At 40.9% G+C, this 27,394-nt stretch overlaps 3 protein-coding genes across 11 annotated transcripts in view; all 3 read left to right on the top strand.

Annotated features, from left to right (window-relative positions):
- The first annotated feature begins 6,141 nt into the window (after nucleotides 1-6,141).
- Nucleotides 6,142-12,704, top strand: kcnk18 (potassium two pore domain channel subfamily K member 18). The gene is made up of 3 exons (XM_004077215.4): nucleotides 6,142-6,535; nucleotides 6,634-6,777; nucleotides 10,173-12,704. The coding sequence occupies exons 1-3, from the start codon at nucleotides 6,328-6,330 to the stop codon at nucleotides 11,006-11,008; spliced, it is 1,188 nt and encodes a 395-aa protein (XP_004077263.1). The 5' UTR covers nucleotides 6,142-6,327; the 3' UTR covers nucleotides 11,009-12,704.
- Nucleotides 12,705-14,233: 1,529 nt separating this feature from the next.
- On the top strand, nucleotides 14,234-15,375 carry LOC105355753. The gene is made up of 4 exons (XM_023963720.1): nucleotides 14,234-14,291; nucleotides 14,358-14,410; nucleotides 14,488-14,811; nucleotides 14,872-15,375. Exons 1-4 carry the CDS (start codon nucleotides 14,266-14,268, stop codon nucleotides 15,321-15,323), a joined length of 855 nt encoding a protein of 284 aa, XP_023819488.1. The 5' UTR covers nucleotides 14,234-14,265; the 3' UTR covers nucleotides 15,324-15,375.
- Nucleotides 15,376-16,638: 1,263 nt separating this feature from the next.
- ankrd26 (ankyrin repeat domain 26) overlaps nucleotides 16,639-27,394 on the top strand; it is a 39,207-nt gene continuing 28,451 nt past the window's right edge. For 6 of the 9 annotated variants that reach the window (XR_002874763.1, XM_023963288.1, XM_023963291.1 and 3 more), the window contains exons 1-13: nucleotides 16,639-16,719; nucleotides 17,618-17,909; nucleotides 19,172-19,286; nucleotides 19,430-19,603; nucleotides 20,912-21,018; nucleotides 21,212-21,349; nucleotides 21,434-21,591; nucleotides 21,695-21,721; nucleotides 23,087-23,123; nucleotides 23,205-23,274; nucleotides 23,349-23,400; nucleotides 23,760-25,561; nucleotides 26,929-27,094. Coding sequence is in view for 8 of the 9 variants with exons in the window: in XM_023963288.1 (XP_023819056.1) it covers nucleotides 17,716-17,909; nucleotides 19,172-19,286; nucleotides 19,430-19,603; nucleotides 20,912-21,018; nucleotides 21,212-21,349; nucleotides 21,434-21,591; nucleotides 21,695-21,721; nucleotides 23,087-23,123; nucleotides 23,205-23,274; nucleotides 23,349-23,400; nucleotides 23,760-25,561; nucleotides 26,929-27,094 (3,040 nt within the window). In the remaining variant the exon portion in view is untranslated. Of the gene's footprint in view, nucleotides 16,720-17,197; nucleotides 17,355-17,617; nucleotides 17,910-19,171; nucleotides 19,287-19,429; nucleotides 19,604-20,911; nucleotides 21,019-21,211; nucleotides 21,350-21,433; nucleotides 21,592-21,694; nucleotides 21,722-23,086; nucleotides 23,124-23,204; nucleotides 23,275-23,348; nucleotides 23,401-23,488; nucleotides 23,686-23,759; nucleotides 25,562-26,928; nucleotides 27,095-27,394 lie in introns of those variants that run through there. The other 3 variants (XM_023963295.1, XM_023963289.1, XM_023963292.1) reach the window with 3 other exon arrangements.

The following is a 27,394-nucleotide window of genomic DNA, read 5'->3' on the forward strand; positions in this document are numbered from 1 at the left end:
ACTTTCAGCCGCTTGTATTCTGGACATCTTTCTTTCAGTCATGATCCAGAGCTCATGACCATAGGTGAGTATTGGAATGAAGATAAGTCAGTGTTCAACATCTGTGATTTATTTAGGGAATTTTTAGGAATTTGAAGAAGTCTTTTTTAAATAAAAAAAAAGACACACACTGGACCAGATGACAGATTTGAGGAAAAAATGACTTGTTCAGTGGTCTTCATGTGTCATGTTGACACTGTTGTTTAGCATGGCCTTCTAAGTGAAGTCCTAAAGATAAACATAGTCATTAATGAATGATCATGTCTGAGGGAGGCCTGTGAGCCTCTGAGCTTCACCCAAAACAAATCACATTCACATGGACACAACCCATTCAGATTACCTTAAAAAGCTCAGAGCGAGGCCTAGTGTCGTGTTCTTTGACTGTCTTTGTTTAAGACTGTGACAGAACGTGATAAGGAGTCAGCACTGATGAGCACTTCTGTTCAAATGGTGCATTTCAGAGTGGCAACATTCTTGGAAACTCCTGTTGTGCTCATCATCCTTTAAAAATGGAAAATAGCTTAAGTTTGATTCATTGAAGGATAAAAACAGTCAAAGATTAGTGTTTGTAGAAAGTATTAATTAGATTAGTAGAAAGTATTTGAATATCCTGTGATTTTGCAAGTTCTCTCACTTAGAAATCATGGAGGGGTCTGACATTTTCATTTTAGGTGAATGTCGACTGTGAGAGACATCTAAAAAAAATCAGGAAAATACATTGCATGATTTTTTTAAAAGAATTTATTTGTATATTACTGTAATGAAGTATTTGAACACCTGAGAGATTCAATGTTAACATTTGATACAGTAGCCTTTGTTTGCGATTACAGAGGTCAAACGTTTCCTGTAGTTTTTCACCAGGTTTCCACACACTGCAGGAAGGGTTTTGGTCCACTCCTCCACACAGATCTTCTCTAGATCAGTCAGGTTTCTGGACTGTTGCTAAGAAAAACAGAGTTTGAGCTACATCCAAAGATTTTCTTTTGGGTTGAGGTCTGGAGACACACTTGGCCACTCCAGAACCTTGATGTGCTTCTTGCATAGCCACTCCTTGGTTGTCTCAGCTGTGTGCTTCGGGTCATGGTCATGTTGGAAGACCCAGCCATGACCTCCAATGCTCTAACTGAGGGGAGGAGGTTGTTCCCCAAAATCTCGAAATACATGGCCCTGGTCATTCTCTCCTTAATACGTCCTGTCGCATGTGCAGAAAAACACCCCCATAGCATGATGCTTCCACCCTCATGCTTCACAGCAGGGATGGTGTTCTTGGGATGGTACTCACCACCCTTCGTCCTCCAAACATGGCGAGTGGGACTTAGAACAAAAAGTTCTATTTTATATACACTGTGATTTCCAGATCTTTTTTTAGATTTTGTGTCTCACAGTGGACATGCACCTAAAATGAAAAGGTCAGACCCCTCCATGATTTTTGAGTGTTCAAATACTTATTTGCCTCACTGCATAGAAATTCTTCTGCGGCTTTTTGCATCTGACGGGTCAAGAGCAACTGATCATGAGGGGTTGTTAAAGTGATGCATGGCTCATTTCCAGTTCTTCAAATTCTTTCATTTTCAGAAGTAAAAAGTTTGGAGCTACTGTTTAATTCCTGAAATCTATCTCTGTCTGTTTTGGCTGAGAATGAATGTGATGTGGATGATAGGAAGCCCACAAGTTTGGATTCAGTCCATTCATGTAGGACCATCTGAGGTGTTTTCTACACATTTTAGGTTTAATATGTCGTGTATCCCGTCCTGTCATCCTATCCTTTCAGCATCTGAAACAAAGTGGTGATCAAGAAAACTCTGAAAGCTGTCAGCTTCTGATCTTTCATGATCTTTCTATCTCTTATGACTAAAAGGTTGCAGATATAATAAATGAATTCCCATGATGCCTTAAGAGAGGAGGAGGAGTGGCTTCTTCCTCTGAGCTCTGTCCTCAGTAATGGACCAATAATTGTAGCTTAGGGTGTTAACAAGTTCTGAAAAGTTGAATTGCAGGGTGAGTATCAATCACTGCACATTACAATTACTGTGAATACATTCAAGTTCAGCAGTGTAAGTTCTGCTAACTTTGGATTTTTGCAAGGTTTCAGATTTGCAAACATTTTTCAGAAGTCTAAAGCTTCTAAAGACCTGTGAAGCATGAAGGAGTCACCTCTGCTGCAGCTACAGCAGGGACACGGCAGTCAAAAGGAGGCTTGCACCATGAACCAAGACTAACACAAACTTGTTCTCCGCGCACCAGAACTCCACTTTATTAGACAGCAGATTGACCAAAAAGCAAGCATGAGCAGGAGTGGAAGCCACAAAACCCCATTTTAAACAATATGCCAAAAATGAATAATTTACACTGCATCAGTTTTGGGTTTAAAAGGTCCACAAAAAATGTACAGGCATTAGTTTGTACACTCAATACACCAGCCAGTTTATTTTATTTTATTGTGCTGCAGAAATTTAAAAAAAAATTAGATTGCATGTCCAAGAGTTTTTGCAGAATAGACAGCTCATTTTTCAGCTCATCATTTTTGTCTTGCACTACAACTATTTTAATCATCGCATGATGGCTTTAATCCCTGAGAACAAGACATTTTACTCTGAATGATGCTCACTCCACACACCACACTTCTGTGTGGAGACAGAGGGTAAATACAATGACAGTTCCTTTTAAACTTCAGCACTTCAATGGAAGCTGCCTCTTTGGGAGATCTCTTCCATTCCTATTCAAGCATCAGTCCATTTGAATCGGTTAGTTCATTTTGGACCCGAGTGCAAAGAGGTTTGTTTTTCCAGGAAATGATTTTAATTGCATAGCTTAAAGGGAGGCTACACCAAATGATTACTTTACCCAGATTTAGCACCAGTTCATAGTTTACAAATGCTATAATATGAAGCACCTCACTTTTATCATTTCAGAGGACTAGCAAACTAAAATCTCTGGACTTGCGCCCTTCTTGAATTTAACAGGGGCGCTGCCATATTGAATAACTAGTGCTGCCATCTATGGGATGAAGCAAAACCTATTCAAGAGAGGCCCAAGTCCAGGAATTTTGCACTTAATGCATTTTAAATGTCAAGCATAGTCAATACATTACAACAGATTTGGGCCTTTTTTGCACATAATCCGATAGCTTTTCCGTTGAGGCCCATATAACATATAATATCTCTATTTTAAAAAAAATTGTGGACTTGGGTCCCTTTTAAACTAACCGATTCATTTGTTAAATGAGGAGGATGAGAGCCAAGCACAAGATGGCAAATAACAGTTTGTATTTTATTGATGGTTAAAACAAACCAATTCACAGAAAAGTGTGCAAAAATGAACGTAAATTCATATAAGCAAGTAAAAGCTGTGAGGGGAGAGAGGGACGTAGATCAACCTTTTTTAGTAATGATAAGACACTAAAAACGACTAAAATGATGAGATAAAGTGCTGCCTGGTTCAGAGTTTTAGCAGCATCAGCCTGCAGCTGCTTTTGAAGTGTTAAAGCAGCACGGAGCCGCCACACAGCTGACCTTCCAGCCGGTACCTCGTAACTCCGCCAGATCTTATTCTGGTACATAGTACGGGGCCGTATCGGCTTACTTTCAACCCTGCTATTAGATAGAATAATTCTACAGTTTTATCACATGAATCAGATATTAAAAATTTAGGGCAAACAGTTAAACTCAAGTGACAAAAAACAAAGGACCTAAAGGTTTCCAACATTGAGCCTTGAGGAACTCCATACCAAAGTAAAGTCATTGAGATAAAACTGGCCTTAACTCTCCTTTTTGACAAGTGAGATTGGCGCCATTTAAGGATTGTTGCTGGAACACCTCGCTCGCGCCTGGATGTGAAAGAAGTATGTTGTTATGTTATGTGTTAAAAGCATTGGCAGGTCAGCGTAACCTTCCCCTTCTCCTGCTGATCTAAAGCTCCACTGATGAGACTGATGAGAGGACTGCAGAACAAACTGTCACTTTGAGGGAGTGGGCAGAAGGTGTAATGTGTGGGGGTGGATCCCCTTATTTCAAATCACTTAATTTATGAACACTGCTTTCTTTAAAGTCTTATCCGCCAAGGCTGAACACGAGTGTGACTAAGAAAGGTACAAAGGATCCCAGATTTGAGAAACTTTGGATGGAGTTCTCAGTTACCAAGGATCAAGTTGTATTGAGCAGATGTGATTTCATGGTTCTAACAGTATTTTCTTTCTTGTTATTTTTGTTTTTAGAACATTTCAGCTCCACAGTCCTACTTTAAAGGCCTCATTTCATTTTGATTCAATCTTCTAATAGGAGGACACAAAACTCAAAGGTAGGCTACAAGAAGTAAAAGCACAGAAGCAAACAGGATTCCTTATTGTCATTTTGGTCTTAATTTTAAAGACGTTGTACATTTCTGTGGTCTCTGTGCAGCATAGAACAAGCTAGAACTAAACCAAATAAATAGAAAAAATACATGAACAACAAACCAGCAGAATTTAAAGTAGTAAATAAATAAACTGCAGAATTTGTGTGTGCAAAAGGTCACAGAAATGTGCAGTTGTGCGAGAGGCTGTCACAGTGTGCCCAGATGTGCAGACAGGAACTAATTCATGTCCATGCAGAGAGGTTATAGAGCATCACTGCTGCTCAGCAGTCTGATAGCTGCAGGAAACTAACTGCTCCTCCGTCTGGTGGTTCTGCAGTGGAGTCTCCCTCCTGAGTAAAGGCGGGTGAGGAGAGTGTATGCAGAGTGAATAATCTCTCTTGATGCGATCAGCTCTCTTCCCGGATTTGTTGATGTTCGTAGTGGTGGGGAGACTGCTTCCAACAATCTTCTGTGCAGCTTCCACAGCCCTGTTTAGAACAGCTGATGTCTCCCACGATGATGCTGGAGGTGACAAGGCTCTTCCCCACACATCTGGACAAACTGATCCTCTGAGTCTAACAGCTCTCAGCCTCCAGAGAAAATAGAGGAGCTCATAAGGCATGATGTGACTGTAGTCCATGTCAGGCTCCTGCTTAGGTGAAAATCCAGGAATTTGCTGGGGACCACTTGCACAGGGTGTTTTCTGAAAAGCAAGGAGGAAAGGCTTGTTTATAATCACTTCCTTTCTCATTGATGTTGAGGTTTTGCTCTCTCCTCCACCTCATTTTAGACTCACTATTAAACTACAACCACCGTGTGACCTGAAAAAATAACTAAATGACCTTTAGCTAGAAACTTTAGGTTTCTAGCATTACAGTCAAAAGACAGCAGGGTGAACAGATTAACCAATGGTGTTGATGGTGTTGGCCAGAGGTTGGAACAGTTTGACAAGAAAAAAAAGCAACACAAAATAAAAACACAGTGAACAATAGCACACAGGGAGCTGTTTCACACCAAAATGTGGGCTTCATTTGAGAGATAAAATAAAAAATGTAGAAAAGATATTACAGTTATGATAGGAATCATCTGGACTGCAATTGAGCATACATTAAAACATAAATAGTTTTCGTTTTATTTATTATTATCATTATTTATTAATTTTAAATCCAAAACTAACTAAAGGAACAAAAATTACAAAACATTACAACCCGAAGAATACCATAGGGGTGGATGGACAAATAGAAAGACATAAAAAGAAAGAAAAAAAGATAAATGCAGCCTGAATGGGGCACAAACCAGTGTCCTGTTTGTGCTTGTCCCAAGCCCGGTAAACACGGAGGGTACTGCAAGACATAGATTAATGGATAGACGAACTGATGGTTTTTTCTATGTATTTTAGGAGTTTGGGAGAATATGACACTTCCAGGCTTGCCTCCCTGATGTTCTACCTTTGCCTCATTGGGGCTGGCTATCTTTGGGCCCAGTTCCTGGTCAGATTAATTTGATACTTTCTTTTTTTTACTTTAAAATACACATACATTCTTTTTTTGCAGACAATGCAAATGACAAAACACTCTTTTATCAATGAATTGGTACCTGCATCAGACACAAAGTTTGCCAAATCAAAAATTAAATAGCTTTTAAATATCTGGATAAAGTGAATTAATAGAACATGTTATTTTGACAATGGCGAGTTAGTGTTTTTTTCTCAAACTGCTGTATGTATTAATATTAAAGTTTTTTATTCTCTATGTGTTAGTCTGACAGGCATGCAGCACCTAACTGTTCTCACTCTTCCTCACATGCCATAGCAGTTTGCGTTTCAGCGGCGCGCGGTCTCGCAGCTGGCACGCGCTCTTGGCCAGACCTCTGCCTTTCTCTCCAGTGACGCACAGACGCGCGCTTCGCCCCTCAAGCTTCTGTGAAAAAAGGAGCAGGTTGTCAGTGAAAAAGAGGATGAGCGCTGGAAGCGGGTGTGGGAAATGCCTGGCGCCCCTCTGGAGAGTCTTCCCGCACCTGGCGCTGTGCGGGACGCTGGTTGCGTACGCAGTGCTGGGTGCGCTCATCTTCCAGCGGATCGAAGGGGGAAACAAGCCCTCCAAGATCCAGGAGGACTACCGCGAGTTTCTAGGGGAAATTGTTGATATTGTCCGGAATCACAGTCGTAAGTTTCCACACAAGTTCTTTAAGGATTTTATTTTATTTTATTATCTTGATTTTAAATTTTTGTGTTAAGTAATTTTAGTTTTTTCTTATTCGTAGAGAACACCTCCTGCTCTCAAAGCTGCATGGTAGATCAGGTGGAAAAGAAGATGAAGACATTTAATTCCATTTGGTTCCAGAATCCCGACAACTGGACGTTTTTTGGCTCAATGTTTTTCTGCTGCACAGTTTTCACAACAGTAGGTGAGTCAATAAATGTCTAATTCTTTATGCAACAGAAGTTTATTTTAATTCATCATTTGGATCTGAACTGCTGCACCGAGAATTTGTTTTTCTGCTTTAAAAGTAAGAGAAAAACAAAAAAACATAAAGAAAGAAAAGACGCAAATCACACAAAAAAGTACATTTTCTGTTTGAGTCTTATGGATTTTTGGTACAGGTGCTATTAGTAAGGAGTGATTTTAGTGCCATAATTCCATGTGCAACACTCACTGTTTTGAGCATGAAACTTTCAAAATTGTATGTGCTCAAAAAGTTATTTTGCACTTAAAACAGAAAAAATGTACTTGAAACTCACAAATGTATGCAAACAAAACAATTTTCACTTGAGAGAATGTCTCTCTCAACAGAGCAGGGGACCTTATTACAAATGTGCCACAAAAGCCAGCCAATCCCAGACATGGACACGAAGGTTGATGCTGATTGGTCAGAAATTCTTCCAAACGCACACAAGCCTGATCAGCCGAGCTGGCTCAATGAAGCCAACAGGACAACATCATCTGCAGAGAGCTGTTCAAATTCTGTTCATAGAGATTATGAACAGAACAGGTAAAAAAAGTCAGCCCTGCTTGAGTCCAACGTGCCCCAGGAACAGGTCTGACTTACTGCCGACAATGCGAACCAGGCTCCTGAGACTGGACGTCCTTTGGTAAGGCTCCCCGGACCCCATACTTCTAGAGCACCCTCCACAGGACACCATGGGGGATGCGGTCGTACGCCCTTCCAAATCCACAAAACACATATGGACTTGATGAGCGAACTCCCACGAACCCTCCAGCACCCTAAAGAGGGTGTAGAGCTGGTCCTGTTTCACGAAACCACACTGTTGTTCCTGGATCTGAGGTTCGATTATCGGACTCTCCACCCCAGTACCCTGGCATAGACTTTCCCAGGGAGACTTAGGAGTGTGGTTTGAACCACCACCCCGTCTGCCAGTCTGGTACAGTTCCCGACTGACATGTGATGCTTCAGAGACTCCTTATTCTGTCACAGCTGAGCAAAAAGACAAATATTTCCTTCATGTTTTGTGCTTGAACGTTACTTTTTCATTTTATGTTCAAGTCCTTGTTGACGTCTTTTGTTCAGTGAACTTTGTTCCCACCTCATCACAAAAATCTGTGACGCCTCTTTTCATCATGACGTTCTCTGTAGCATTTCAAGTGAAGGCATAGTCTTTCGAGAAGTAACCTCTAATCATCTTAAGTGAAGAACCATGTAAGTGGTTGAAGGATGTCAGTTAATGGCTAATGGCTCAGGAGATGACAAAGCACTTACAGACTGTACTACTTTCTTCATCACCACAGAAGCAGAGAGGTTATCTGTTGGTTTGTTGACTGGATTCCCACAAACTCAACCAATTAAGACCTTGTTTATACATCAGCATTTTTGGTCTGTTAAAGAAAATGCTGGGATAGTTTGAATATTGTGTTTCATTTATTCTTTTCTTAACTCCTTTAGAGGGAATCCTAGAAAAAAGTCAAGTTTATTTGTGGATGTCATTCATAAACAGTCATCCCTTCCTTTCCGTTTAGCAGATGCTTTTATCCACAGCAGTTTACTGATTTTTTTTTTTTTTAAATTGGAAGAACAATCAAGGATAAACTTTTTTAACTTGGTTTTGTGTGAGCCAGAATTTAATTTTAGAATCTCCAATTTTTAAGTATTGTGCTTTCTTAGGTTGTCTTCAGACTTGATCAGTCCAGTACTCTCGTTTTAAATGAGCTAGGAAAGTAGATGAAGGATGGCTGGCCAAACAATAAATTCTCAGATTTTTTCACATGCAATTCGAATTTCAATTTTCAATCTTAATCTATTTGTTCACCTCCTTTTACTTTTATTTAGCAAAAACTATTTTATTTCCAAAATCTCCTTTGGAAATTGCCTAGAACCCAAAGGTCAACTAATTATAAGCTGTAAAAATGTTTGAAGAGCAATGCAGCAGATGTTTTGTGAGCTACCGCTAGCTTGAGCATTTCACTAACCACTACACTTTTGGTAAGAACAGCCTTCAAGTTGCCCAGTAGACAAAAAATAGTCGACCAGCCATTTTGTTATTTAAACAAAATGATATTATGTTGAATGCAAACAGAGAGGAAATATATTTTCTAAGGAATTCCTTCATTGATTTCTAATCAATCTTTGCTCTCTGCTTTTGCTGTTTTTCTCGCTGTCCATGAAATGTATTATTTTCAGTCACAAACAAGTTGTTTCTGTTTTCTTATTAGAAAAAAAATATCACTAAAGTGGGATAAATTGACAGAAAAAGGTTCTTCATTCAATTGATTTTATTTTTATTTTTATGAAATCACAACAAAAACAGCCTAAAAAACATTAAGCTCAACTTTGCATTTCTAAGTATTCCTTTATTCATATCGTTGTGTATCAGGAGCAGATGAAAAAATGAAAAAGAGAGCTCTCAGGTATTGGTGATTGGAAGGGGGCAGGGTCATGCCAATGGTCCCACCCACAACTCAGAAGTGAATTTCTAATGAACTACTGCTGCTCTGCAGAAACCGGGTACTAGAAAACGATGGAGGTTTTTTTTTTTATTTTGTCACAAAACGGCATGATCATAATTAAAAGACCACTGAGAGTGCTTTAAAAATGCGTTCATCATGCCGGTTCTCCTATTTGAAAAACTCCACTTTTACTTCATCAAACAGCTCTGCAGACGTTTGGTAATCCTTTAGTGAAGTCGTTTTGCACAGAGAAACCCTAGAATAGTAAAGGACAGGAAAAGGCAGAGAAAACCTCTTGGTCACGCAAAATGAAAACAATGTAAAGAACAAGCAGCAGCTTTGATTCAGAAGAAGTAAACAGGTCATTGAAATCTGAAAGAGGCATTTGTTCTCCATGAAGGCTGGTCTTTTTCCTCTTCCCAGGTCTGCATCTGCTCACACTAATGTTCTGATCCCCAGTTTGAGCCCCCCTCCTCTGCATTCACACCCAACAAACCTCTGCTCTGGAGTGTTTGACTTCAAGTTCGCTGAGATACCATCAGAACTCCCAGGATATAAAGAATTTAGAGTGTGATTCTGACACTGCTGCTTTCTGGTGGTCACACTGGCCTTATTCCACAGCGTCTTCTACGGACAATAACTAAACTGACACCAACAGATTTTAGAACTGAACTCAAATTAAATCTGTTTCCAGTTTTGGAAAATGTCATTTTAGAGGTAACTCAATTTAATCCTAATTGTAAGCAGTCTAATATATTGCAACTGAATCAGTAGTGATGGTGGTGCTTCTGCTTTCCTAACAGTGGAGGCCTTTTGCTCAGAGGTCACACATGAATGCACCTGTACAGTTTTTCTTTTTTATTTTGATGCAAAAACTTACAGTTTCCTTTGTGCTTGCAGGATACGGGGAGATCTACCCGGTTACCTTGTCTGGTAAGGTGGTGTGTGTCTTGTACGCCATGGTGGGCATCCCACTCATGCTACTGGTCATACTGGATGTGGGAGACTTTCTGGCTTTGCTGATGACCAAAGCTTATGTTCAGGCCCATGCTTTCTTTAAGGATCTGCGCTCCCAAACCTGGTCACCAGGGAAAGCCCAGGACAGAGCATCGGACTCACGACGCCAGGGTCTCGACGATGGGACCTTTGTTTTCAGCCGCGATGTGGTGGCCCTCGAGCCCCTCGATATTCGGCAGGTGCTGCGCAGCCAGGCGGATGTCCGCCACAAGTCCATCCAGCTCCAAAACAACAAAGAGATATTTGAAAAGATTCTCGCCAGGGACAATTTACAGAGGAAGGGCCCGTTGCTCAGGACCTTCTCCTGCCCAGAACTGAATCAGCTTCCAACCCCCCCCAAAGGATTTATCGTGTGGGACTTCACAGGATTAGGAGATGGAATGGACCAGCTCGACGTTCCCTTTGTGCTGATTCTTTTTGCCGTATTTGCCTACATTTGCCTCGGTGGTCTGATTTTGCCTCTGTGGGAAAAAGACTTCACAGATTTTGATCCGTACTACTTCTGCTTCATCACTCTCACCACTATTGGTTTTGGCGACATCATACCCAAACACCCCAATTACTTCATGCTCATCTCGCTGTTCATCATTGTGGGCATGGCCATCATGTCCATGGCTTTTAAGCTCAGCCAAACCCGCATTGTGACTTGCTACCGCAAGTGCATCAAATTCATCACCAGGGGAAACTATGAGGTTTTCAGCAGTAAAGAAAAAAACTAGAGGACAACTGAAAGCAGCATGGAATGGCCCCTGCCACTGAATAACTTAATTTTCTTAAAAGTAAATGTGTGTAGAAGTTTGGGTAAGCTTTTAGTTCATGTTGAAATGTGACCTGGAACTTGGTGGAGGAAAATGATAACCCTTATTGCATAATGGCTCTTCACCCACTTTTAGACGGCCTGGGCCTCAATTGTTAGATAATCTGTTAAAGTTCCATCCTTTCATTCCACTATTGGCTTAGATTTTTTAAATTTACTTTTTATTGTTTTTAATACAAAGTTGAAATAAACAGAGACTGCACCAACCTCTTTTTTTTTTAATTGTCACAAAGTTATTTTAGAAAAAAAACACCTACTATCATTCCTCCTTAATGATTGGAAAACTTGGTTGGAAAACTGAAGAAAAAGAAAGATTGAAGGCAGGACCATAGCTCCTCCATCTGCCAACCACATTCAACCACCAAGACCAATCTGTCCACCAATCTGTATGTCAATCCATCCTTTTAGTCTGTCCATCCATTGGTCCATTCATCCATCCATCCATCCATCTATTCATTTGTCAATTTTTCAATCTTCCCACCTGTTCATCCAACATCCATCTATCAATCCATTGTTACACCCATCAACTAATCAGCCCTTCCAACCATTCATCTGTCCACCCATACCTTTGTCCATCCATCCATTAGTCTGTTCATCCATCCGTTTAACCACCCACCAGTTTATCCATCAATCTGCCCATCTACTCATCTGCACCTCAAACCGTCCATTCATCCATTCATCCATCCATCTGTCCATTCATCCATCCATTCATAATTTTCCTTTGCCATATCCCCTATCAATTGTTTTGTCTTTGTCCATCCTCTTCATCCAATCATGAACCCATTCCTTTTTTTCTACATATATCCCTTTCTCTTCTAATCCTTCCTCTCTTGTTTATTCTCCTGCCTTGTCCATCTCTTTTTGCCTTTCCTTAATTTTTCCAGGCACCATCTGGGTGTGTGATTGGAGCAAACTCATAAGTTCATAAGGCAGAACTCCATAGAATCTCCTGCTCTACCATGTGTTGAAAGTTATCCGGACAATCCTGTCAAATTCCCAACCTGCAAAGAAAATCCTGAAAATAAAGACTTCCAATTGCATGTGCAGTCTGAACAGTTTGCCTCAGCTTGTTATCGGTGCTTCATCTTTCGATTCTTATACCTCATGTGTTACTCTTCATTAATGTAATTCGTGTGTAAAAAAAAAAGCTACACTTAGTAAAGATTGTGAAGTACCAATAGAAGCTAAATGAGAGACTGAAGACCTGATCATGTGTAGGACGAAGAAGGGACCTGTGTGTGTTCTGTCTGATCCCATTGCATTGTTTATGGTGCATCATCTCTAAACAAAAAAAGATTTCACATTAAGCTATGATAATATGCTAATTAATGTTACAATGAACTTGTCATGACTGCCATGTGCTATATTTATGTTTGTTTTTAATAAATTGCATCACAGTTTTGTGTGGTCGTCTCTTGCATGTTTGAGAGAAGTTTTTCTTTACTTCTGTAGCTCTTCTCATTATTGTTCCCTCTGCATATTTTCACCTCCGTTATTTGTTTGTTTATGTTTTTAAAGTAGCCATTAACATGTTTAATACTGAATTAGCTTGTGTAAGTGTAGAACGGAAGAAGCAAATAAAACCACTGAAAGCACAATGATTTCCTCCCTGTGGGATCTCAGTTGATAGAGGCCGGTTCTGGATCAGAGAACCAAGATCCATAATGAGAGAGGACGAACAATTGATTGTTTGATGAGCAACAATAACTGCCTGAGTGTTTCACTGTTGATGTCAACAAACATTCAATCAAACATGAAACCAGGAAGAAAGGCAGAGGCTTCAGAGACAAAGAATGTTATGTGAGGCAGGATTGGGGACTTGGACTTGTCATATTAGAGTCCCACCCACAGGGAATGGAGACTTAAGCTTGGGACAGAAACAATGCAATTTGTCTTTTTAAATTTGGATTGTAGAAACAACCTTATTGTGTCTCCATTAGTTGATTTGAAGTAGCATAATGATAATTGCTAATAGTAAGACATGAATATTAACTGTGCGTAAAAAGACTAAGGCATTGACTTGAGACTGGAGTTAATTTTGAAGCCAAAGACTAGAGATGGACTTACCAAAAAGAGCTTATGAGAGTCTCTGATGTAAGGGCATCTGTCACCAAGAATGGAGTTACTGTAGGCCCTGTTAAAGTCAAAGGATACTTCAATCTAAACATGTTACTGTTTGGCTGACAGAGTACACTCAGAAGCAGAAAGGATATGGCACAGTTCCTCGAATAAACGTATGATTTAATGTTCCTTAGGTTCAGAACAACAGAACTCAAAAACCTTGGAATGCACAAGGACACAGACACAGGTCACAAAGACCACCCCTTATATAGGAGCCTGATGAGATATTGATGGCATCTCTTACTCTCTCATGAGACCTCAGAGTAGGGGAGGGCATCCAGAAGAAGTAAAAGTCTGCCTGACTAAACTAAACACAAGATACAACAAGGAGCATTTCATGACATAAACCCCTCCCGTTTGGTCTGGCTACCAGACAGACAATGAGTTTGGGCAGGGTGTTACCAATGGAAACAGGTGATTAGGTCCTGGTCAAGGATGTGACAATCTGGGACCTACTGATGATCTGCAGGGCCATAACCCTCCCAGACCCAGAAGTACTTCAATCCCCCCCCCCCCCCCCTTCCCCAACCCGTCAGGAAGAAAAGATTTCTTTCCCAGTTTAGACTGGGCCACCATCCACACGAAGAGAAACAGGAGGGGATAAAAGAGCGGGTTGGAGAGATGCTTTGGTATTTTCTGTTTTGAATGCTTGAAAGCAACAAAATCCAACATACATTAAAAATTGATCTCCAACAGGAAACAGCTTGTGACTGTGGTAACCAAACTCATAAAGATGTTAGAGGAGCTCAATTTGTGGATCATCTGCTCTTCAGTGAAGCATTGAGGAAGACTGACATTTTTTATCACAAGTTTATGCAATAAAGGCTTTTGCTTCATAAATGTTCATACTTTTCTGACACTGTCTTCTCATAGAGATTGTTTTATACTCAGTTTTATTTTTTAACTCAGGTGAGGCCTGATGCTGATCTCACCTGCAGCTGTCTGTTATTTGCTCGTTAGGCTGGGATTGGTCATTATTGGTCTGCTCACATTTATAACCCCTCACTCACTAAGGTTTTCCATACTCTGGTGCTCACTATGGAGTCTGTGAGGTGCTTCCTGAGGTAGGAACAGAGTCTTGGCCCTAGTTTGGGTAGTGTCATGAGTTTTAATGCTTTTCTCATTTCTAGGGTTTCCTTTCTTGCATTGCTGGTTTCAGAGTCCTGTGGCTTTCCTGCCAAAGGTAATGCTTCATTTTTGTGTTGCAGCTGTGGTCAGAAATATGCCAGTTTGTTTGTAAATGTGTCTCTTGGCTTTTAGGCTCAAAGGCCACAGATGGCGGCAGCACAAATTCTGCAGGTTCCTACAGAACAGTGGAGAGGACCCACTCTGCACCTTTTCGGGGCTCCTTTGCAGGCGGTGTCTCTCAGCCAGTTTACTCACCAATGCAGGATCTGAACCTTGTTCAGTTTGTTCCTGCAGCTCCATCAGCTGGTCAAGGCTCTGTCATGCCTGTGGAAGGGTATTCTGTAGCTTCCCTGCCTGTCCAGACTGAACTTCCTGCTGCAGTGTTTTACAATGCTCCTGTCTCTCAGCCTGCAGTGGTTTCCCCACAGCCTGGAGGGGCTCAAGCTGGCATGCCAGGTAACTAAGCTAATGTAACTCTTGCACTGAACAAAATCTGAACTGATTTTCTCTTTGCAGAAACTAGGTGGGTAGTTGCTCCCCCAACTTTTTCTGAACAAGCTGAAGCCATGGGACCTGGGGAATTTCTCCCACCAGCCCCTCAACCTCAGCCTGGACCTGTCCTCCAGTCTGGAGAGAGCTCCAATATAGTGAAGGAAGCTGAACTTGGCAACTACCAGCAGCAGACGGAAGAGTTTGGTTACCCGGCTGAGCCCGTGCAGCCTGGAGCTGCTTTCACCAGTGTGCTTGTTCCAGGCCAAGGACTTGGTGGTTTCTGGGGTTCTCCTTATCCTGGCTTTGACTACAGGCTCCTGTATGGTCTGTACCCTCCTGGGACCTACACCACCTTCAGCCAGAACCATGAGAAGGGCAAAGACTACTACCAATCCATCCACTACTTGAAGGAGCATGTTTCTGAAGACCAAGGTCCTCAACAACAACAGCAGCTTCAGCAGAAGCTCTACAGCTAGTAATGCTACAGTTGAGTTGTGTTTGACGCTAGAATAAAATGTTTTAACACAATGGTGGTTTGAATATAAATCCAAATGAGCCTGAGGGGTTATCATATGTCAGACTGGATGGAATGGACTTCCTACTGCCTCTTGAAGCAGCAAAAAGTTAATTTTTAAATCCCTTTGTACTTTTTGACTTGCCCCTTATACCCTAAAGGGAGCCAAGCTTCTGCTCCTTGTGGGTCCCTATCAGGTCATGACTTCAATCTAGGCAGCTTGTCTTGCCCACTAACACCAATATTCTTACAGAATTGTGGAGCCTTGCACAATCACTGCTAACTTGCAGAAGGTAGGTGTGGTTGCCTGGGGCAGTGCTGGCAGATTCCTTGGACGCAGCTGTTACTCAGAGTCAAAATGAGAACCTATGTGGGTTGGCAGGGGCTTATAAGAGGAATTCATCAAATGTAAACGGATGCCTTTTAAGGAATTGACATTTTAATTTTTCCATGACCCAGGGCTGGGCAAACTTGACTTGTGGGCCACTCAAGGCTCTAAAATTTGACAAGTGTGGGAGCAGATGCATAGTTTTGGAAATGAGAAATGACCTAATTTTGAAAATTAAACTTTAAAGCAGAACATTATGGGGGTTTATTTCAAACACTCTGGCCTTATTTTTGGTGGCAATTTCACAAATGGGTTAATGCCCTTCCAAGGAAAAATGCTAACTTGGAGAAATGCTGCATTCATGTGGTATTGGAATGATCAGAAATGTGACTTTCCAACTTGAAACATGAATGCCAAATAACTTTCTGGACATCAGCAAAGGTCAACTTATTTGACGCCAGAATTACAGGGAAAAGGTAAATAAGGATTATCAATATAATGCCTTCCAACTAGGCAGGCCAGATTAATAAATTTAACGGGCTGCGCACGCCCCACTTTTAACAAACATCACAGAAAAAACATGGCTGATCTTTTGTGTGATAATATAACTTTATACATTATTTTTGTTTTTGTGGGGTAACATTCCCAAACCGGCCTAAATGTTTTTTTTTTTTTTTTTACATCTTTTTATAGTTTGCTTTGTCCTTCATAAGAGCATTATACACTAAAACCAAATTCTTTGTATGTCCACACATACTTGGCCAGTAAAGCTGGTTCTGATTCTAAAATACCGGTGGACTCTTCAAGTTTTAATTTTAGAGGAAATGTCGCTCCCCAGTGGTAAATGCTAATAAACACTGGCCGTCGCTGAAGGGAAACCAACCTTAATCAGAATTCGAAGCCACTTATTGGTCAATCACAGTTGCCAACTAATTTCTCCCATTTTTGATTGGTTCAAAAAATAAAGACCGCCCATCTTTTCAGTCTTTTCGATTTGTTAGCTTGTGTCTTTGATTCGGACAATCAACAGGTTAGTTCTGTAGTTAACACGCTTTGCTACTGTTAACTACACTTATATAATTGTCAACACCTTAATCTAATACTTTATTGCTTGTCTTTAAATAACCCGTAATTTACATAAAATCTCTTTTGTTGTTGTACTAGTGTTAGCACTTGCTAATTAGCATATAGTTAGCCGCATTACAGTTATTCCACTGTATTAGTTGTCCGCAGTCATTTTTGGGGCTCTGAGCGTCCTTTTTGCGTATTTCTGTCTGGTTTGTAACGACGGGCGTTTCTCTGCCCAATCACAATCATTTTAAATGTGGCGGTTTGCATCATTCCGATGTGACGACGACGTGGGAGGCGCAGCAGTAATGGCCGAGGAAGCTAGATCTCGTTGCTTGGCAACAAAAAATTAATTTATATTTTAATTTTTCTTAAATTAACTTCAGTTTGAATTTTTATTTTATTTTATAATGCTTCTGCATACGGAAAAAACCCCCAAAACGAATAAATGTATTAGCCAGCTATTACTTCTGGGACGGTTGTCGCCGTGGTAACAGGCTGTCAAGCTCCGTTATTATACAATTTTGTGTGGTATCAAGCTGTAAACACATTTCCCACCGCTGATTTTCGCAGATGTAGGCGCCGCTCATGATCCTTGTAAGCGCATCAACGTCTGTGATCAAACACCTGCGCTGCTTTGCAGTTATCAGTGCTTTTATTGCCGATTCCGTTAGCACGACAGCTAAGGTCTTTTTCCGTCACCCAACACCGGCTTACAGTAACCAGATCCTATATGCATTAATGCCGCGTCATATGCACGACACATAGTATTTCAGTCTCTGTGAAACCCCTGCGAGACAGCAAACTACTGTCCCGAGTTCCTGACAGGTTTCTAATCCGCTTTGCGCGTTTTATTTTAGGGATGGAGGAGCCGTCAGCAGTGACCCCCCCGTGCTGCAGGTGATATAGGAAGGCAGTGACGGCCTGGCCGAATCTAGCACAGGACTGCCTCAAAAAGATGAAGAAAATCTTCAATTTTACCAAGAAAAAGAAGCATGGCACCCCTGACAACGGGAGCGTGCTGTCTGCCGGCTATGACCTGAAAGACAAGGACCTCGGGAAGATACATAAGGCAGCTTTGCAGGCTGACCTGGCAAAGCTGAGGCAGCTTGTAAAGAAGAATGATATCAACCAACTGGACAAGGACAACAGGTGAGGAACAAACCCAAAGACAGCAGCTGGGAAAACTACGTTTTGAATGGAGTAAAAAGGAGTGAGGCCATAGCCTTTTCCCTCTATATTGTATTTTGTTTTGAATTTATTTTGTTAAATGTTGATTAGAACATCTAAATAATTTCTTTCTGTACTTTACTTATATGAACATGTATTAACATTGTTGTTGTTGTTGATAATGAGGATTTTTAGGTGTATTTTTAGTGTTCTTTATAAAACATCCTCTGTTTTAAAGCTATAAGGTAATTTCTCCTTTGTGGGATCAATATATAGTTCTATTCTGTTTTATTCTATTCACAGAGCTGTTTTTCCATTTCAATTACATTTCTATTTAATATTTTAGTTGTATTTCCCTTTTTATTTTTATTTTTTCAAAAGATCAAACTGAATTCCACTTGTGAATTTTAATGAGCAGAAGGAAAACAAATCTTGTTTTTGGTCTCTTTTCCATTAAAAGTTAATACATAACAGTTTTTAAGCTTAACAACCAGCATTTTACAAGACTGTTACAATATCACTCATTTATTTTCCAATTTACTGTAATCTTAGATTTTACAGATGATTCAAAATTGGTATTAACTGTATTTATAGTAAATTATAATTTATTTCCTTTTTTCTTTCCATTTTTTGACCATTTCTATTCCTTTTTGTGTTCCAGGTCTTATCAATTAATCTGAAAAAATATGAAAAATGAAAAATAATATGTAATGTTAGAGAGGAATGTTTACACATAACTGCTTATATAAAGCGGCTGAACGGTGGCGTAGTGGTTAGCGCTCTTGCCTCACACAGCAAGAAGGCCCCCGGTTCAAGTCCACCAATGGGAGATCTTTCTGTGTGGAGTTTGCATGTTTTCCACGTGCAAACTTCAATAAATAGAAGAAGATGAATGAATGATTATGGTATATAAATAGAATCAAGTTGAAAAGACATTAGTAACACTGTTGTCACTACAAAATGAACATCACAAATCACTATCATTTAGTATGAATGGATGTAATACATTTTTTTATGTCCTGTTTTTTTACATGTTAAAGTATTTTCAGAAAAGCCTGTTTAAAAATACTGTGATTTCATGAGATTGACTTAATTTAACTTGTGATTGAAAATAAGTTATTCCCATGGAGCCTTAACTGAATTATTAAAATGATCTCTATAAGCCTTTCAAATGTCAGTGATATATTTACAGTAGAATGTTACAATTTTTGTTCTATTAAAACGTGAATTTTTTGTTGTTTCAGAACTGCTCTTCATATCGCTTGTGCCTCCGGTCATGTGGAAGTGGTCCAGTTCCTTGTCGAGAATAAAGCCAAGCTTAACCTATGTGACAATCAAAACAGATCCGCCTTAATGAAGGTAATCCTGGAAGATGGAACCCTGCGATGCAGAGGAATCGGAACTGGAACCCACCGTCCCCGCCTCTTGATTTTTTATATTATTTTTTTCCTTGTTTCCATCTTAGTTTTGGTTGAGGTTCTGCGTGCTTCTGTCTCCAACAGGCAGTGCAGGGCCAGCACGAACGCTGTGTGAGCATTCTGCTGGAGAATCACGCAGAGCCCAACGTGGTGGACGTCAATGGCAACACAGCCTTGCATTTAGCTGCAAACATCCCATCCATATCCACAGCGGTGTTACTGCTGCAGCATGGAGCTGAAATCGACGCACAGAATAAGGTGATTCTGTCCGTCTTTCCACTTCAGTAGACGAGTTATTTGATATGGACTCGGCATCGTGTTACCAGAGATGTTTAATTATGGGCGCAGGGACTGCAACCATTTGTTGCACTGAAGGTTTATTATACCATTGCCCATTGACTGTAAATGAAAACGAGACTGAGTGACCCCTCCCTCCTATAAATAGGAAGTACCCCCTGGTCCCAAAAAGCCAAAAACCCATAGACTTCTATAGAGAAATAAACAGCTATTAATTAGCCATTCTATTCCTTGGAATATCCATTTTTGATCTGCTACCTTAACTTGATATATTCTTGCTAATCCTATTTTTTTTTTCAAGATATTTTTTCTTTATTGCAAGTTATTCAAGTTTCAAACTGGCCAATCAGATGCCTCGATAAAAGTATGTGGCCTCACATTCGAAATGTTTGATTGACAGAGGTTGTGTCCGAATTCCTGCCCTTCTTACTACATAGTGCACTGTATAGTTTGTTTGCGATTTTGCAGTGCTGTCCGGATCTACAATTACAAAATCCAGTGCCCTAGAAATTTCCCAGAAGTCTCTGTAAAAAACCAGTGTGCATTGATGCTCACTAGATTGGCGCATATAGACCACAATGCATTGTGTCCGAACAATTTTTGCCACAAAAAAGAATTTAAATGTATTTTTTTAATAAACCAATAATGTTTTTATCTTCAGAAGACAGTGGATTAATGAATGATCATCCCAAAACACTCGTATCAATGAGTTTCTCACTTTGTAAAATCGATGACGTCATATCCGCCGTTTAAAAAAAATAAAAAAGTAGTAAGCATGGTGTCTGAACTGCTTTTAAACTTCAGGGCACTATATAGTGCCGCACTATATAGTTTTTTTAGTAGTTAGGGGTTAAGGTGGGAATTCGGACACAGCCAAGTTTTCCTGAGCCTGCTTTCAAATGGTGGGGGTGTGGGTTTCCAACAAGGTCACTTGGCAAGAATGATTGTCATAGAAAAATGAACTCAGACCAATCCAGACCAATCACTACTTACTGATGACGTCTGGATCCAACATAGCGGCGTCTGCATCATGAAAAAATGGCGACAGAATTGACTTCATTTGGTGGGAGTCTGAAGTATGCCATTTAATATCGGTGACATCACACTGACTTGGTACAGTTCTCATGTAGAATCAATGGCTTCACCTCATCATACAAGTAGTTCAGTTTGAAAATAGGATCAGATTCATTTCTGCCCTCAGAACAAAGACTTTGTGAATGAAACCAAAATCTTGTGAATGCATTTGTTTGAATGTATCCTCTGTTGTAGGAGGGCTTCACCCCTTTGGCTGTAGCAGTCCGTGAAGACCACATAGAGATGGCAGAGTTTCTTCTGAAGGAGAGTTCTGATGTGAACTCTGTGGACCAGGATCAAAGGCCAGTTTCAAACAGTAAAACCTTGTGTTGCATCATTTATAAACTGAGTCGGGCGAGTCCAACAGGCCTTGAGGCCTGCTGTCTTACTTACTTTTCCAGATGTCTTTGCCCCAACTCTTTTGCCCATCTGCTAGTCAGAAGCTGCAGGGCAGCTGCTTTGTAGTTTAAAGTTATGCTCTCACTGATTTTCCAGATCACTGCTGATGTTAGCTGCTGGAAATGGACAGATCAGTATGGTGAAGCTGCTGCTGCACTTTGATGCAGACATCACACTCAAGGACGCCAAAGGACTTTTAGCAGATAACTATGCTGCGATGAACGGCCATCATCCGTAAGCTGCCCTTGTGTCTGCGCTTCCCCATGCGCTGCTCCACACCGCACCACCTTCAGCTGTTTGCTCTCTGTCTCTTCGCAGCTGTTCCCTCCTGATCATAGAACATGGAACCCAGAAGACCAATGGGGCTTCAGCGTCTCAACGAGGTCAGAAGACAAAGAAGAGAACAACGTTGGCCAGCTCCTCCCACGATGTAGAAGCAGGCTTCTCTTTGGGAGGACCAGCCATTGACAAAGAGGGTGGGGACTCTTAGACTAATAGACTTGAACGGTGATGTGTTTGCTAATTACTGATGTTGACCGTTTGATTTGTTCCTCATGCATTACCTTTGCCTGGATATAGAGCATGGAGCAAATGAAGCAGGGGGAGGTACTATACCGAGAGGAACTTTGTTCAAAACATTAGTCAATAGTGTCTGTTTTTTAATTTTACAAAAAAAGAATTAAAATAATCATATATGATGAGCCACTTTTTTATGACAACAAAACACAGTTTAACAAATGTTTAAGAATTTTTACCCTTTTATATACTAAATTTTCATAGCTATAAGTAGGTAGGGTGCAGTTGGTGTTTTCAAAAAACATTCATTTTCTACTGTTTTATGCCTTTCGGGGTCAGGGGTCTGCCAGAGCCTATCCCGGCCACTTATGGGCGAAGGCAGGGGACACCCTGGACTGTTCGCCAGTCTGTCGCAGGGTCACAATCACACACCCATTCACACTCACACCTATGGACAATTTACAGTTGCCAATTGACCTATAAAGCATGTTTTTGGACAGTGGAAGGAAGCCGGAGTCCCCCGGAGAAAACTCAGGCATGCACGGGGAGAACATGCAAACTCCACACAGAAAGGACATTGATGTTCTGTTTCAGGTTGGGACTTGAACCAGGGGCCTTCTTGCTGTGAGGCAAGAGCGCTGTGGTTAGCGCTCTTGCCTCACAGCAAGAAGGCTTACCACTGCGCCATCGTGCAGCCTGTTTTCAAAAAAATGTTCCCTGAAAATGGCATCATCGAAGATCTGCAATCATCTGCATGATGGCGTCAATGTGGTCACATTGTGTTTCTAATAATCTATGTGCATAAACACAATCCTCCTCACCTGAAGATGAAACTAAAGCTGGATCAGGCAGGAAGAAAGCCATATTTGAACATGGTTCAGAAGATCCAGGATGTCCTGTGTACCAAGACTCCTTAAAATGGACTGTTTCAGAACGGGAAAGAGTTCTGCCATCAGAGTACTAATATGAGCTACATGTTATGTATCCAACAAAATTTAAATGAAAACTAACCCACCCCTTTGCCCTCCCTCCAAACCCTCTGTTGCCACATACATCCCACGACCCCAACCACAGTGAATATTCATATTTGACTCGATGTCGTCAGGGCTATAAAGAGAGACCTTATTTTTTTACCCTTTATTGAATCATTTGTTTTCTTTGTTTTGCTGATCATAAAATTGTGGCTCTTGAAATGTAAAAAATGTTTTAGTTTGTATTCTTTTAAAGTCCCACTTCGACGAAAATGGTCTTTCTTTTTTTAACATGTTGTCTGCAGAAACTATGTCCTAAAAAACAACATTTAAAAGAAATTAATTAAAAAAACCCACTGGGAACACTTTTGAAATAGATCAAAAGATGATCGGAGTGGGACTTTAACATATGAAATGCCTGAGAACCAGACATTTGATGCTGAGAGTTTAAATTTACTAAGTAAGATTCTGATTTTTGTTGCAGACTTTGAGGATAATTCTCAGTCAGAGTCCTTAAGTCGGTCAGTAAAATGCTTTCAGCATTTCAGTGTTTAGAACAAAAGTTGATCAGCCTGCCATCAACGCTCTTCTTCCCTCCTCAGACTTTCAAAAAGTGCTGCTGATGAATGGCCCTCATCGGAGGAAGAGGATGAATCTGCTTTAGTTGACAAGGTGGGTGCTGCTCACATCTACTTTCACACCATTTTCTAATTCACAAACACTGATTTTTATTTTCTGAATTTCAGAGAGGGCTCAAAGTAAATCTGAGCAAAATGATTGAATCCAAAAAAGGGAAAGGTACCAACATTTCTGCTTTTCATTGCACCCATCTGCTGCCCGTAGGTTGTAGTTTTGGTAGTAATCTGCTCTCCTGTCTTTACTGTAGCATCAGTCCTGCTGGAATCGTCCTCTAGTGAGACTGAATCAAAACCAAAACCTGAAAGTAGAATCCAGAAAGACCCTGCCCTCCCAGCGGCTTTTTCTTTCAGCAAACCTTCGCAGCCCCCTGTAGACCTTCCCTCTGCCTCTTCCCTTCCCAAAGAACACCAAATGTGCTCCACTCCTCTACCAGCCTCCAGAAAGGTAAAGGCTTTTGTTTGTCGGCTGCTTTCTGTGACGATATTCTCTGCTTCTGTTCTTCTGAATCCTGAATGAAGCTGAGAAAAAACGGCAACATTCAAGCTCCCAGGAGGACAGCTCAGTCGGGGAAAACTCTGAGGAAGAAGAGGATGAGGAAGAAGAAGAAGAAGAGGAGGAGGAGGAGGAGGATGAAGAAGAAGAAGAAGAGGAGGAAGATGAAGAAAGTGAAGAAGAGGAGGAGAATGAAGAAGACGATCCGGTTGTTGACAAAGTCAATGATGCTGCTGTTGTCCACGGTGACCCCAGCACTTCTGAAGGACTAACAGCTTCTGTTTCTGGGGTTCTCGACGTCGGTCTCGGTCCTGAGCCATCAGGGGGGGGCAAGCATGAAAGAGATGACGAGAAAAAGGCCAAAGCAGATGCCGAAGACACGGACCTCCCTGGATTAGGTAGAATTTCTGTTGTTCCAGCAACGCTCTCTGTCGTGGGGGACTGCATCGTCTCTGCCATCAGAGTAGAATCCAAGTTTTCTGATGAAGATGAGAGCCCCGGAAAGGACATTCTACGATTAACTGGTCAAAGCATAAACCCTCAAGGCCCTTTGCTTAGACATGTCACCGAGTCTCAGTTTCCCCATGAAGCTGAAGATGAAGAATCTGAGAGAGATGTGGAGAATGATTCCCAAAACAGCGGAGATAAATCCTGGAACGACAGTGAAAGAGAAGAGCAAACTAAGCCAGAAGGATTGATGAGCAGTTTGATTGATTTTCAAAGAAACCTGTTGGAGAAAATTGATAAAGAAATTACAAGGAATCCATCAGATGAAGAAGATGTTCAATCAGATCAGGTACGGGAGGAGAAACAAAAGTCGTCATGGGGCTCATCATCGGAGGGCAGCGACGCCGACCTGCCCGATGAGAGTGAAGGAAAGGCGGAGCTAAAGACTGAAGCAGCAGAGGTCCAGCTACAGATACTGTCACTGCTTTCTACTTCCCCAGTGGATCCAACTAAAGACCAGCTGAGCCATTCTTCTCCTCACTCTACAAACAGACCCGGTGTAGACGGTCCAGATGATTCAGAGTGGGATTCTTCCAAAAATAATGTCGGTTCTGTTGTAAAAGCTCAAGCAGCGTCACAGGATTCAAATGTTGTGACGTCCAAACAAACCGAAGAACGCTCTTCAGCAGATGATGAAAGCCTTGAGAAAGAGCCAGATGACCCCTCTCCTGTGGTGTCAGAGGCACCTGAGGATGATGAGACCACCAGAAACCAAGTCTTAGATGAGGACGATGCAGAAATGGAAGAAAAATCCCACTCTGGGGGTGAAAAAGAAGACAGCTGGAATGATGAAGAAGAGGAATCCCTGTCCAACTTGAACAAATTACCTTCAGGACAGGTTGAGCCCACAGTGGAAACAGAGGGATATGGGGCTGAAGGCTGTGAAGGGAACCAAGCGTTGGCCCCCTCAGTCTGTGTCAGAAAGGACGGCTCTGCGGCGGGTGTAAAGTCTCAGGAGTGGAGGGAGGACTCGGACAGCAAGCATCACATACTGCAGAACGACTTTGGCGGGGCCTCGATCGAAATGCTCTGTGACAGAGAAGATCCTCCTCCTTCAACCGATGGATGCACAGACCTCCCCGCCAAGCTGACAGCTTTTATCCCACTCAAATTTAAAGGAGCCGAGCCGTCAGCGGATGAAAGGGAGACAGGAAGACACTGGTTTTCAAGTCCTCCCTCAAATGATGTCGACACCAACGGTTCAGAGAACGATGAGGCGTTACCTCAAACTGACATCGATGACGTTGATTTGGACTCACCTGGTGAGGCTGATATTTCAGAAGCCCACCAAGTCAGAAATATTAACGAAACTGGCATTCAGGTAAAACGGTATCACCTCCTGTTGTAATGTAGAGCCTCATTCTATCTGTCAGGACTTTGATGTTTATTCGTATGCTTGTTCTGGGATTTTATTGTTTTTTTGTAGAAGTACAACTATTTCGAGGTTTTAGATGTTTTGCTTTTGATTTTTTGTTGAAAATGTTGTTGTCAAAGAAATTACCAGTGTTGTCAGTAAGAAACAAGACAACAGTAAAGCAAAAGTTATTCTGCAGGTGTAAATAAAGATTTGGTGTCAATCAGGAAACCAAAAGTTTAAATATCAGTACGGGCAAGTGTGTTTAATGTCCCGCACCGATCCTCTTTTGATCTATTTTAAAAACATTCCCAGTAGTCTTTTAATTATGATTACCGTATTTTCCGGACTATAAGTCGCACCGGAGTATAAGTCGCACCAGCCCAAAAATGCATTATAAAGTAGAAAAAAAAACACAGATAAGTCGCACTGGACTATAAGTCGCATTTTAACTTTCACAACCTTATATGACACAATCATAGCAGACTGTTTATCTAATAATTTCACAGTAATTTTTTCTCAAACTTATTTATTAATTCCTTTCATGAAGCATCATTGGCTAACTAATACTCTGTTTTCATCCTGTATTTGTAGAAACAGTTTTCACTTTTATTGCATTTCTGAATCTATGAAATCATTGGAAAATAGAATATTATGTTGTTAGCCTTCAAGATCTTACTGTAAAAAAAAGTTTGCTGATTCTCTTGAGTCACTTAACATCCTCTTAACACTTAACATACCTCATACATCAAATTGACCCAGAAACATCATCTCTGTTCCTCACAAATGAACATAACAGGAGGGTTAACAATGTATTTATTTCAATTTATTTCTAATATAAGTCGCTGCGGAGTATAAGTCGCACCCCTTGCCAAACTATGAAAAAAAGTGCGACTTATAGTCCGGAAAATACGGTATGCATTTTTTTAGGCAGAATTTAAAAACCCATGTCGTTTTATAGGGCATACTGAGTTGTGGGTGAGACTGTTGGAACAGAGCAACCCCTTCCCTATTGCTGAGAGCTCGGAGCAGTGAGCCTGTGGCCCGCCTAATGTATTTCCTACATTACAAATACAATCATTTTGCAGCCATTTTTAGCTTTGTTTTCTTCTTTTCTGAAAAATCCCATGAGAACATTTTAAAAACACAAAAAGCCTAATTTTCATTGGAGAGGGACTTTAAAATTGTTTGCACATCGGATATCCGCAAAACCCCGTGAAAAACTGAGTGTTCCAACTGATCTGATGGAAAAAGGGTCAAACTATCAAACAGTTACTGTGTCCAATCTGACGGCTGAATAGAGTGACAACTGACCTGACGTGCTTGTTTGACAGAGAGACAATTCTAGTGAAGATGAGGATGATACTGACAAGGCCAAGGGAGGAGACGAGGAGGAAGATGTTGAAGACATGTCAGAAGAGGAGCCCGGAGGTGATGGGGGGGGCCCTGAAGCCACTGCAGCCCCTCCTGAAGAAGAAGAGTTCAAAGAGAAGAAAAGAGGTGAAAGTTCACCACAGGAACTTTAGATGTTGCAAATTATTTTTCTCAATTTTCAAATCAAATGGACTTTTTAAAGTTGAAATAAGACAGTAACTTACTTACCAGATAACATTTCATTTTGATCACATATTTATCAATAGTATGTCAGTTTAAATAACGTGAGAGAGAAAAACAAAAGAATTAAAAACTCAACTTTGGTTTTCATTTATTGAGTGAAAGTAGAGGATTCCTTTCATAGTCGGTTCCACAGAATGAGATTCTGATTATAACCTGAATGAATGACATCAGTCCACGGAAGTA

This window comes from Oryzias latipes, chromosome 15 (assembly GCF_002234675.1).
Source record: "Oryzias latipes chromosome 15, ASM223467v1".
Classification (NCBI taxonomy): Eukaryota; Metazoa; Chordata; class Actinopteri; order Beloniformes; family Adrianichthyidae; genus Oryzias; species Oryzias latipes.